This window comes from Heteronotia binoei, chromosome 9, assembly GCF_032191835.1.
Source record: "Heteronotia binoei isolate CCM8104 ecotype False Entrance Well chromosome 9, APGP_CSIRO_Hbin_v1, whole genome shotgun sequence".
NCBI classification, from domain to species: Eukaryota; Metazoa; Chordata; class Lepidosauria; order Squamata; family Gekkonidae; genus Heteronotia; species Heteronotia binoei.
In genome coordinates, this window is record NC_083231.1 from 119290475 (window position 1) to 119302746 (window position 12272).

The 12272-nt window shown below is 55.4% G+C and overlaps 1 protein-coding gene across 1 annotated transcript in view; it reads left to right on the plus strand.

Annotated features, from left to right (window-relative positions):
• Window positions 1-3812: 3812 nt before the first annotated feature.
• ATRN (attractin) overlaps window positions 3813-12272 on the plus strand; it is a 466134-nt gene continuing 457674 nt past the window's right edge. Inside the window, exon 1 of the mRNA XM_060247418.1 lies at window positions 3813-4078. Coding sequence (XP_060103401.1) covers window positions 3813-4078 — 266 coding nt within the window. The remainder of the gene's footprint in view (window positions 4079-12272) is intronic.

The window sequence follows — 12272 nt, forward strand, 5'->3', positions numbered from 1 at the left end:
GGAGGTATCTGTGAGTTTCCAGCATTGTGCAGAGGGTTGGACTAGATCAGTGGTGGCCAAACTGTGGCTCGGGAGCCACGTGTGGCTCTTTCAACCATATTGTGTGGCTCTTGAAGCCCCCAGTGCCCCATTGCAGGGTTATCTTAACAGCATTATGGACCCCGGACAAAGCAGTGTAGTGGGCCCCTACGACAACTACTCACAGGAATAAAAATGTAAATGGTTATTAGTACTGTATCATACACAGGTTAGTATGGGGCCCCTATGCTTGTGGGGCCCACGGGCAAGTGCCCATCAGGCCCATGCGTTAAGACAGCCCTGCCCCATTGGGTAGCTTGGAGAAGGCAATTTCTCTCTTTATATCACTCCTCCAAGCCAAGCCACCTGGCAGCTTGAAGAATGCATTTAAAGTTAAAGTTCCTTTCTTTCTACCTCTTCTCCATCATCTATTTCCTTCCTTCCTTGTGGCTCTCAAACATCTGACATATACCTCCCTCTAAATTCACAGGATCTTCGTTGCTGTCAGATGGCCATCTCGCCTCTGCTTAAAAACTTCCAAGGAAGGAGAGCCCACCACCTCCCAAGGAAGCCTGTTCCACTGAGGAATCGCTCTAACGGTCAGGAAGTTCTTCCTAATGTTGAGCCGGAAATTCTTTTGATTTAATTTCAACCCATTGGTTCTGGTCCTACCTTCTGGGGCCACAGAAAACAATTCCACTCCATCCTCTCTATGACAGCCCTTCTAGTACTTCAAGATGGTGGTCCTATCACCTCTCAGCCGCCTCCTCTCCAGGCTAAACAGGCCCAGCTCCTTCAACCTTTCCTCATAGGACTTGGTCTCCAGACCCCTCACCATCTTTGTCGCCCTCCTCTGGACACGTTCCATCTTGTCTATATCCTTCTTAAAATGTGGTGCCCAAAACTGAACACGGGACTCCAGGTGAGGTCTTCCCAGAGCAGAGGAAAGCAGTACCATCACATCACGTGATCTGGACACCAGACTTCTGTGGATCCAGCCCCAAAATCCTTTCCTTGTTACTCTCAAACCTCTGACATTCATGCTTTGTGGCTCTTAGATTAAGCAAGTTTGGCCACCCCTGGACTAGATGAGCCTGGGCGTCCCTTCCAGCTATGATTGAGCACAGCCAGTTTGGTGTCGTGGTTAAGTGTGCAGACTCTTATCTGGGAGAACCAGGTTTGATTCCCCACTCCCCCACTTGCAGCTGCTGGGAATGGTCTTGGGTCAGCCAGAGCTCTCTTATCTGGGAGAACTGGGTTGGAATCCCCACTACTTCACTTGCACCTGCTGGAATGGCCTTGGGTCAGCCAGAGCTCTCTTATCTGGGAGAACCGGGTTGGAATCCCCACTCCTTCACTTGCACCTGCTGGAATGGCCTTTGGTCAGTCAGAGCTCTCTTATCTGGGAGAACCGGGTTGGAATCCCCACTCCTTCACTTGCAGCTGCTGGGAATGGTCTTGGGTCAGCCAGAGCTCTCTTATCTGGGAGAACTGGGTTTGTTTCCCCAGTCCTCTACTTGCACCTGCTGGAATGGCCTTGGGTCAGCCAGAGCTCTGGCAGAGGTTGTCCTTGAAAGGGCAGCTGCTGTGAGAGCCCTCTCCAGCCCCACCCACCCCACAGGGTGTCTGTTGTGGGGGAGGAAGGTAAAGGAGATTGTGAGCTACTCTGAGACTCTTCGGAATGTAGGGCGGGATATAAATCCAATATCTTCTTCTTCTTAGGTGCAAGGACTCTTATCTGGGAGAACCGGGTTGGATTCCCCACTCCTCCACTTGCAGCTGCTGGAATGGCCTTGGGTCAGCCAGAGCTCTCTTATCTAGGAGAACCGGGTTGGAATCCCCACTCCTCCGCTTGCACCTGCTGGAATGGCCTTGGATCAGCCATAGCTCTCTTATTCGGGAGAACCGGGTTTGATTCCCCACTCCTCCACTTGCACTCTTGGGTCAGCCAGAGCTCTCTTATCTGGGAGAACCGGGTTGGATTCCCCACTCCTCCAGTTGCACCTGCTGGAATGGCCTTGGGTCAGCCAGAGCTCTCTTATCTGGGAGAACCGGGTTGGATTCCCCACTCCTCCAGTTGCACCTGCTGGAATGGCCTTGGGTCAGCCAGAGCTCTCTTATCTGGGAGAACCGGGTTTGATTCCCCACTCCTCCACTTGCACCTGCTGGAATGGCCTTGGGTCACCCAGAGCTCTCTTATCTGGGAGAACCGGGTTTGATTTCCCACTCCTCCACTTGCACCTGCTGGAATGGCCTTGGGTCACCCAGAGCTCTCTTATCTGGGAGAACCGGGTTTGATTCCCCACTCCTCCAGTTGTCCCTGCTGGAATGGCCTTGGGTCAGCCAGAGCTCTCTTTTCTGGGAGAATTGGGTTTGATTTCCTACTCCTCCACTTGTAGCTGCTGGAATGGCCTTGAGTCATCCAGAGCTCTCATCTGGGAGAACTGGGTTGGATTCCCAACTCCTCCGCTTGCAGCTGCTGGAATGGCCTTGGGTCAGCCAGAGCTCTCTTATCTAGGAGAACCGGGTTGGAATCCCCACTCCTCCGCTTGCACCTGCTGGAATGGCCTTGGATCAGCCATAGCTCTCTTATTTGGGAGAACCGGGTTTGATTCCCGACTCCTCCACTTGAACCTGCTGGAATGGCCTTGGGTCAGCCAGAACTCTCTTATCTGGGAGAACCGGGTTTGATTCCCCACTCCTCCACTTGCACCTGCTGGAATGGCCTTGGGTCAGCCAGAGCTCTCTTATCTTGGAGAACCGGGTTGGATTCCCCATTCTTCCACTTGCACCTGCTGGAATGGCCTTGGGTCAGCCAGAGCTCTCTTATCTGGGAGAACCGGGTTGGATTCCCCACTCCTCCACTTGCACCTGCTGGCATGGCCTTGGGTCAGCCAGAGCTCTCTTATCTGGGAGAACCGGGTTTGATTCTCCACTCCTCCACTTGCACCTGCTGGCATGGCCTTGGGTCAGCCATAGCTCTGGCAGAGGTTGTCCTTGAAAGGGCAGCTGCTGTAAGAGCCCTCTCAGCCCCACCCACCTCACAGGGTGTCTGTTGTGGGGGGAGAAGACATAGGAGATTGTGAGCCACTGTGAATCTTCTTCTTCTTCTTCAGAGGCGGCCTGTCATCGCCTGTCTCATCCAAATCCCCCCCCCCCCTCCCAAGAAGACCACTCGCGGAACAGCCTTCATGAAGCTTGATGGAGAAGGACAGGGTCGTTTTCTTATTCTTCTCCAGGCAGTTGGCAACCCTACCCGTTGCCCTGCTTTGCGGGGAAGGGAGACTGCCTGCTGCACCGGTTGAACTTCTGCCTACTCCGCCGCTGGAGGCTTTCGCGGGCGTCAGGGGCGGGGACAGAACCTCCCGCGGCGTGACGTCTCCCGCCCCAAGCCCCGCCCTCCTCCCCTCCCACCTCCGGGGTTGCCACGGATACGAGCGCGCGGCTCCCCCGCCCCCTCGCTCCTCCTCTATGGTCCACCGCGCGGACAGAGAGGCAGGCGTGCCGGCGCCTCTCGCGCCGCTCTGGCTTCCCTTCGTCTCTATGGTCGCCTTCTCGCCGCTCGAGCGGAGTGAGACGTCATCAGCGACGGACGCGCCTGGGCGGCCTTTCCCCCCCCCCTCTCTCTCTTTGTGAGGGGCGGCGAAGGAAAAAAAAAATCGAAAGCGAAGCTGGGAAGGGGGCATGAGCCTCCTCGGCCGCCGTCGCTCCCGGGAGGCCGCGCCAGAGCCGGAGGCGGGGACCTCGCCGGCCACCGTCCGCTCGCCCACCGCGGCGACCTGAGCTCAGAGCCGATGGAGCGACGCGGCCGGAGGCGGCCCGGATTGGAGCGGGGCCGGGAGACGATGCCCGCCTTGCCGGCCCTGCCGCTGCTGCTGCTGCTCGGCGCCCTCGCCCTCCTCCTGGCCCCGCCGCCCGCCGCCGCCGCCTCCTCCTCCGAGGCCAAGGAGTGCGCCAAGCCCTGCGCCAACGGAGGGCGCTGCCAGCCCAGCACCGGCCAGTGCGAGTGCCAGCCCGGCTGGGTGGGGGACCAGTGCCAGCACTGCGGGGGCCGCTTCCGGTGAGCAGGCGGGGAAGCAGGCGGGGCGGGAAGGCTCTGTGGCTGAGACCCCAAGCCCCCCAGCCCCGCCCTCCCTGGGAGCAGGGGGGTAGTGGAAGGGGTGCAAAGCTGCCGTTGCCAACCTCCAGGGGCATCCCCTGCCATCACAGCTCTGTGGCTGAGACCCCTGCGCCCCTAAGCCCCGCCTCCCCAGGGAGCAGGGGGGGTAGTGGAAGGGGGTGCACAGCTGCCGTTGCCAACCTCCAGGGGCGTCCCCTGCCATCACAGCTCATCTGCAGGCGATCTAGGAATTAGTCCCCCTGGAAGGAAGGGCCACTTTGGAAAAGTGGGATCTGTGGCTGTGACCTCCTGCTCTCCCCAAGCCCCGCCTTCCCAGGGAGCGGGGGGGGGTAGTGGAAGGGGGTGCAAAGCTGCCGTTGCCAACCTCCAGGGGCATCCCCTGCCATCACAGCTCATCTCCAGGCGATCTAGGAATTAGTCCCCCTGGAAGGAAGGGCCACTTTGGAAAAGTGGGATCTGTGGCTGTGACCTCCTGCTCTCCCCAAGCCCCGCCTTCCCAGGGAGCGGGGGGGGGGTAGTGGAAGGGGGTGCAAAGCTGCCGTTGCCAACCTCCAGGGGCATCCCCTGCCATCACAGCTCATCTCCAGGCGATCTAGGAATTAGTCCCCCTGGAAGGAAGGGCCACTTTGGAAAAGTGGGATCTGTGGCTGTGACCTCCTGCTCTCCCCAAGCCCCGCCTTCCCAGGGAGCGGGGGGGGGGGTAGTGGAAGGGGGTGCAAAGCTGCCGTTGCCAACCTCCAGGGGCATCCCCTGCCATCACAGCTCATCTCCAGGCGACCCAGAGAGGGAAGGGAGGCTCTGTGGCTGAGACCCCTGCGCCCCCAAGCCCCGCCTTCCCAGGGAGCAGGGGGGGTAGTGGAAGGGGGTGCAAAGCTGCCGTTGCCAACCTCCAGGGGCATCCCCTGCCATCACAGCTCATCTCCAGGCGACCCAGAGAGGGAAGGGAAGGGAGGCTCTGTGGCTGAGACCCCTGCGCTCCCCCAGCCCCGCCCTCCCAGGGAGCAGGGGGGTAGTGGAAGGGGGTGCAAAGCTGCCGTTGCCAACCTCCAGGGGGCATCCCCTGCCATCACAGCTCATCTCCAGGCGACCCAGAGAGGGGAGGGAAGGGAGGCTCTGTGGCTGAGACCCCTGCGCCCCCAAGCCTCGCCTTCCCAGGGAGCAGGGGGGGTAGTGGAAGGGGGGGCAAAGCTGCCGTTGCCAACCTCCAGGGGGCATCCCCTGCCATCACAGCTCATCTGCAGGCGACCCAGAGAGGGAAGGGAAGGGAGGCTCTGTGGCTGAGACCCCTGCGCTCCCTAAGCCCCGCCCTCCCAGGGAGCAGGGGGGGTAGTGGAAGGGGGTGCAAAGCTGCCGTTGCCAACCTCCAGGGGCATCCCCTGCCATCACAGCTCTGTGGCTGAGACCCCTGCGCCCCTAAGCCCCGCCTCCCCAGGGAGCAGGGGGGGGGTAGTGGAAGGGGGTGCAAAGCTGCCGTTGCCAACCTCCAGGGGGCATCCCCTGCCATCACTTCTCATCTCCAGGCGATCTAGGAATCAGTCCCCCTGGAAGGAAGCGCCACTTTGGAAAAGTGGGATCTGTGGCTGTGACCTCCTGCTTTCCCCAAGCCCCGCCTTCCCAGGGAGCAGGGGGGGGGGAGTAGTGGACGGGGTGTGTGTAAAGCTGCCGTTGCCAACGTCCAGGGGCATCCCCTGCCATCACAGCTCATCTCCAGGCGATCCAGAGAGGAAAGGACCGCTTTGGAAGTGGGGAAGCTCTATGGCTGAGACCTCGGTCTCCCCAAACCCCGCCTTCTCCAGGCTTCAAATGCCCCCTCCTCCAAATCTCCAGGTTTCTCCCAACTTGGAGCCGGCAGCTTTAGTGTGGTCCCGCAGAGGGAGTTACCAGTCTCCAGGCTGGGCCTGGAGATCTCCTGCAATTGTGACTGATCTCCAGATTGCAGAGATCAGGCCCCCTGGAGTAAAGGACTTCTTTGGAGGTGGGCTGTGTGGCGTTACACCCAGCTAAAGTCCCTCCCTTCCCAAATCCTGCCCTCTGCCAGCTCCACCTCCAAATCTCCAGGAATTTCCCAACCTGGAGGTGGCAACCCTGTTTTAAATGCCCTCTTGTATTGTCTTTATCTTATTCCGTTGCAACATTATTCCTCTGCTTTTCATTCCCTGCCCCCCCCCCCTCCTCAGCATAAACCGTGGCAAAGCGTTCAGGCTGTTGGTCTGTCATGGTCAGCTGTTTTCTTGTATCGGCAGAATCTCTCAAGGGACGGTTGTCTTTAACGTTTCCTACTGCTTGACCTTTCCGGCTAGACATGCCAGGGACTGAACCTGGGGTCGTCTGCATGCCAGGCAGGCACTGTGGCGTGGAGCTGCGGTCCCTTTCTGTGCAGTTTTATACGAAGCTGCTTTCTGCTTTCAGTGCTGTCCGTTTCTGGGGCGTAGAGATCTTTTGCATCACCCGTTGCCTGATCCGTTTTGAGGGGGAGGATGCTGGGGATTGAACTTGGGACCTTCTGCATCAGCGGTGGCCATACTTGCTTAACCTAAGAGCCGCGTGCAATAAACATCAGATGTTGGCGAGCTGCAAGAAAGGAACGTCGGATGTTTGAGAGCTGCAGTACAGGAAGGGAGGAAGGAAAGCGGATGGATGGGGATGAAGAGGTAGAAAGAAAGCTTGACGTGGAGAGGGGGTTTAAAGAGAGAAATGCCTTCTCCAAGCTGGTTAATGGGGTGGTGGGGGCTTCGAGAACCACACAATATGTGTGAAAGAAGAAGAAGACCTCAGATTTATACCCCACCCTTCTCTCTGAATCAGAGACTTGGAGCAGCTTACAATTTCCTATATCTTCTTCCCCCCCAAAACAGACACCCTGTGAGGTGGGTGGGTCTGAGAGGGCTCTCACAGCAGCTCCCCTTTCAAGGACAAGTCCTGCCAGAGCTGTGGCTGACCCAAGGCCATTCCAGCAGGTGCAAGTGGAAGAGTGGGGAATCAAACCCAGCTCTCCCAGATTAGAGTCCGCACACTTAACCACTACACCAAACTGGCTCTCTCCTGAGCCACAGTTTGGTCACCCCTGCAGAGCCGTGAGCTGCACCAGTGTTCAAGGCCTCACCCCAGAAACAGTAGCAACGAACAAAATTACTTTGCGGAGCGTTTGGCGTTCAACGTCACTCGCGCGGTAGGTTTTTAAAAGCCCCCTGTGCTGTTTGGGAAAGCCGGTTTTGACTGCAAAGGAGGGTAATGCGATAGAACAGGGGTGGCCAACGGGACATCTCCAGATGTTCTTTGCCTACAACTCCCATCAGCCCCAGCCATCGGCCATGCTGGCTGGGGTTGATGGGAGTTGTAGGCAAAAAAAAACATCTGGAGAGCTACCGTTGGCCACCCCTGCAATAGAACAGCTCTGGTTGAGCGACAGTAATTACCCGAAGCACAACATCTGAATAATGATGGGCTTCCTGTAAGAATGGCTCGTCTGTAGCAGCCTAAACAGCAGGTCTGACTACCACCTGTAAGTTTTTACAGCACAACTCGGACTCAATATCTTGAAAATTATACCTAGCGTGGGTGCTGTGGAGGGCGGGGAGAGGAGGGAGCAGCGGGGATGAAGTTCCTGTTTATTTCTTTCGGTCAGGTTGAAGGTTAATCGCAGTCCTCGCCAGAGTTAAAGTCCACGTCCGCTCTCCCAGTAAATATTTTTCTTGGTTTCTAGTACGCTTTTTGGAGTAGTGTTAGAAATGTTGCTTCTGTGCGATCAGGGAAGAAAAACTGGGAGGCCGTTTGCTAAAGTCTTGGCCTGCGAGCCACATATGGACATATGAAGCTGCCTTATACTGAATCAGACCCTGGGTCCATCAAAGTCAGTCTTGTTTACTCAGACTGGCAGTAGCTCTCCAGGGTCTCCAGCTGAGGTTTTTCACGCCTACTTGCCTGGACCCTTTTTAGTTGGAGATGCCGGGGATTGAACCTGGGACCTTCTGCTTTCCAAGCAGATGCTCTACCACTGAGCCACCATCCCTCCCCCTAGACACATGAACATATGAAGCTGCCTTCTACTGAATCAGACCCTGGGTCCATCAAAGTCAGTATTGGCTTCTCAGACTGGCAGTAGCTCTCCAGGGTCTCCAGCTGAGGTTTTTCACACCTACTTGCCTGGACTCTTTTTAGTTGGAGATGCCGGGGATTGAACCTGGGACCTTCTGCTTTCCAAGCAGATGCTCTACCACTGAGCCACCATCCCTCCCCCTAGACACATGAACATATGAAGCTGCCTTCTACTGAATCAGAGCCTGGGTCCATCAAAGTCAGTATTGGCTTCTCAGACTGGCAGTAGCTCTCCAGGGTCTCCAGCTGAGGTTTTTCACACCTACTTGCCTGGACCCTTTTTAGTTGGAGATGCTGGGGATTGAACCTGGGACGTACTGCTTACCAAGCAGATGCTCTACCACTGAGCCACAGCTCCATTCATGGCTCTCCAGGGTCTCAAGCTGAGGTTTTTCATGCCTCCTTGCCTGGGCCCTTTTTAGTTGGAGATGCCGGGGATTGAACCTGGGACCTTTTGCTTACCAAGCAGATGCTCTACCACTGAGCCACCATCCCTCCACATGTGGCTCTTACATATTGTGTGCCTCTTAAAGCCCCCACTGCCCTGCCTGCTGGTTTGTGAAGGCATCTGTCTCTTTAAATCGCCTGGAGAATTGCAATTAAAATTGCTTTCTTTCCGCCACTCCCTCCCTCCGATTTGCCTCCCTCCCTCTTGTTTTACAGCTCTCAAACATCTGACGTTAATTCTTATGGCTGTCAAACATCAAGACGTTTATTCTGTGCGGCTCTTAGGCAGTGCTCCCTCTAAGCTGCAGAGTCCTTGTGAGCAAAAATTCTTCTTTGTGAGCTACTGGCATGAAAGCCGTGGGCCGCTGCATAAATTATTGTGCTCTGGAGCTTACAGGGCTCACTGCAAACTCTTGGAGGAGTGGCTACATCCAGGGGTGTGTGGCCTAATATGCAAAGGAGCTCCTGCTACAAAAAAAGCCCTGGATATCTTGGGTTAAGGGTTCCTCTGGTGAAGGCCAATAGGAAGCTCCGGGGGATGACGTCGCATGAAGGAACTAGGCAGCTAGCCAATAGCAAGGCACACCTGTTCCTACAGAGCAGATCCGGGGCTGAGCATTTCACCAGTTTATTAGATCAACGGTCCCCCAACCTTTTTTTGGCACCAAGGACTGGTTTTGTGGACGACAATTTTTCCAGGGACCGTGTGTGTGATGGTTTTGGGATGATACAATTATGCACTTTATTTCTATAAGTTTGGTATGGTGGTTGAGCGTGCAGACTCTTATCCGGGAGAACCGGGTTTGATTCCCCACTTCTCCACTCGTACCTGCTGGAATGGCCTTGGGTCAGCCATCGCTCTGGCAGAGTTGTCCTTGAAAGGGCGGCTGCTGGGAGAGCTCTCTCAGCCCCACCCACCTCACAGGGTGTCTGTTGTGGGGAGAGAAGATATAGGAGATTGTGAGCCACTCTGAGACTTTGAGATTTGGAGTGGAGGGTGGGATATGAATCCAATGTCATCGTCTTCTTCCTCCTCCTCTTCTTCGTTGTCCTCTTCCTCCTACTACATTGTAATATATAATGACATAATTATACAACTCATGGCCCAGTTGCTAACAGGCCGCAGACCGGAACCGGTCCACAGCCCCGGGGGTTGTGGACCCCTGCATTAGATGTGGGAGCCTCACGATTGGGTTGATAGAAAACCTGTGGGGTGGCTGGGAGGGAGGGAGGGACGCAGCGCCCCGCGTTGTCCTGGTTACAGCAGCCTAGTTAACGAAGCCCATGCAGATTGCGGATCCATAAACATTTTTAGTAGCCTGACTACCCACGGGCACCTGCTGCTCATTTGTGGCACGGTGACGCCCCAAAAGAGCCGATTGCTCTCTTTATCTCCACTAATTCCGCACTGATTGTGGCCGTGACTTGCCAGAGGCGAGCAGCGGGACGGCGGTTCCCTGCCTCTGCCCTTTGGTTGGGTCTTGGAGGGCTACCCTGCTGGAGCTCATCTGACAAAGAGGGGCTGGAATTAGTTCCGGGTGAATAGCTGATGGGCTGCAGAAGAGCAGAATTTGAGTCCAGTGTCACCTTTGAGATTTCCGGGGGGAGAAGTTGATGATATTGGCTTTATATCCTGCCCTATTCTCTGAAAGAGTCTCAGAGCAGCTCACAATCTCCTTTATCTTCCTCCCCCACAACAGACACCCAGTGAGGCGGGTGGGGCTGAGAGAGCTTGGACAGAAGCTGCCCTCTCAAGGACAGCTCTGCAAGAGCTATGGCTGACCCAAGGCCATTCCAGCAGCTGCAAGGGGAGGAGTGGGGAATCAGGCCCGGTTCTCCTCTGGGCCACATGTTTGACACCCCTGATCTGGAGAGCCTGTTTTGTGTAGTGGTTAAGTGCACAGAATCTTATCTGGGAGAGCTGGGTTTCATTCTCCACTCCTCCATCTGCAGCTGCTGGAATGGCCTTGGGTTAGCCGTAGCTCTCGTAGGAGTTGTCCTTGAAAGGGCAGCCTCTGGGAGAGCTCTCTCAGCCCCACCCACCTCACAGGGTGTCTGTTGTGGGGGGTGGGGAGGTAAAGGAGATTGTGACCACTCTGAGATTCAGAGTATAGGGCAGGATATAAATCTAATATCTCCTTCCTTCCTTCCTTCCTTCCTTCCTTCCTTCCTTCCTTCCTTCCTTCCTTCCTTCCTTCCTTCCTTCCTTCCTTCCTTCCTTCCTTCCTTCCTTCCTTCCTTCCTCATATGACATTTATTCTAAGTGGCTCTTACATTAAGCAAATTTGGCCACCCTCTGGTCTAAGGAAACAGTGAAAAAGAAAAGTGGAAAGAATCTGTTTTCCTATTTAACGTGCTGGGTACAAACTGGAGGAAGGTAGATAATTCTTTCATAGACCGTGGAATGTCTTTCTTGAAAGATATCGAAGGAGAGGCTGAGCCGTCGTCTCTTGAGCATGCTTTAGCTATGGGATGATTTGCCCTGGGGCCCAGATGATTGATTGGGTTACGTTCATGAATAATGAAAGATATCTGTGATTCATCAGTCTAGGAGAAAAGGGAAGAGTCTGGAGTTGGGTCTGGAGACTTAAGGCTTCTCCTAAGAGTGAAGAAGAGGCTGAGCGCTGGCCAGGCTTCTGTGAAAGGAAGACTGTGTGCAGTCGTCTTTTGTGCACGGGTTTAAGCAAAGTAGGACAGCGTGCTAGATGGTCGTGGTGTTCACGGAATGGTTCAGATGCAAAGTGAGAAGGCATCCAAGACGGGTTTAAAGGCCTGGTTCCCTCGTGTTGATTGTCGGCAGGAGGCACAGATGCTGTTCTTGGGAAGGCCAAGAAGTCCTTTTCTCCCTTTCTCACAATACAAGAGCTCTTGGCCACTCCATGAAATTGCTGAGCACTTGGGTTGGAACGGATAAAAGGAAGTCCTTCTTAACTCAGAGGGTGATTAACATGTGGAATTCCCTGCCGCAGGAGGTGTTGGCGGCTGAAAGCACAGCCAGCTTCAAGAGGGGGTTGGATAAGCCTATGGAGCAGAGGTCCATCAGTACCTATTAGCCACAGCGTATTCTTGGAACTCTGTCTGGGGCAGTGATGCTCTGCCTTCTTGGTGCTTGAGAGGGGCACAGTGGAAAGGCTTCCAGCCCCATTGGTGGACCTCCTAATGGCACTTGGGTTTTTTGGCCACTGTATGACACAGAGTGTTGGACTGGATGGGCCATTGGCCTGATCCAACAGGGCTTCTCTTATGTTCTTATGTGACACAGAGAGTTGGATTGGATGGGCCACTGGCCTGATCCAACATGGCTTCTCTTATGTTCTTATGTGACACAGAGAGTTGGACTGGATGGGCCATTGGCCTGATCCAACAGGGCTTCTCTTATGTTCTTATGTGACACAGAGTGTTGGACTGGATGGGCCATTGGCCTGATCCAACAGGGCTTCTCTGATGTTCTTATGTGACACAGAGTGTTGGACTGGATGGGCCATTGGCCTGATCCAACACGGCTTCTCTGATGTTCTTATGTGACACAGAGTGTTGGACTGGATGGGCCATTGGCCTGATCCAACAGGGCTTCTCTTATGTTCTTATGTGA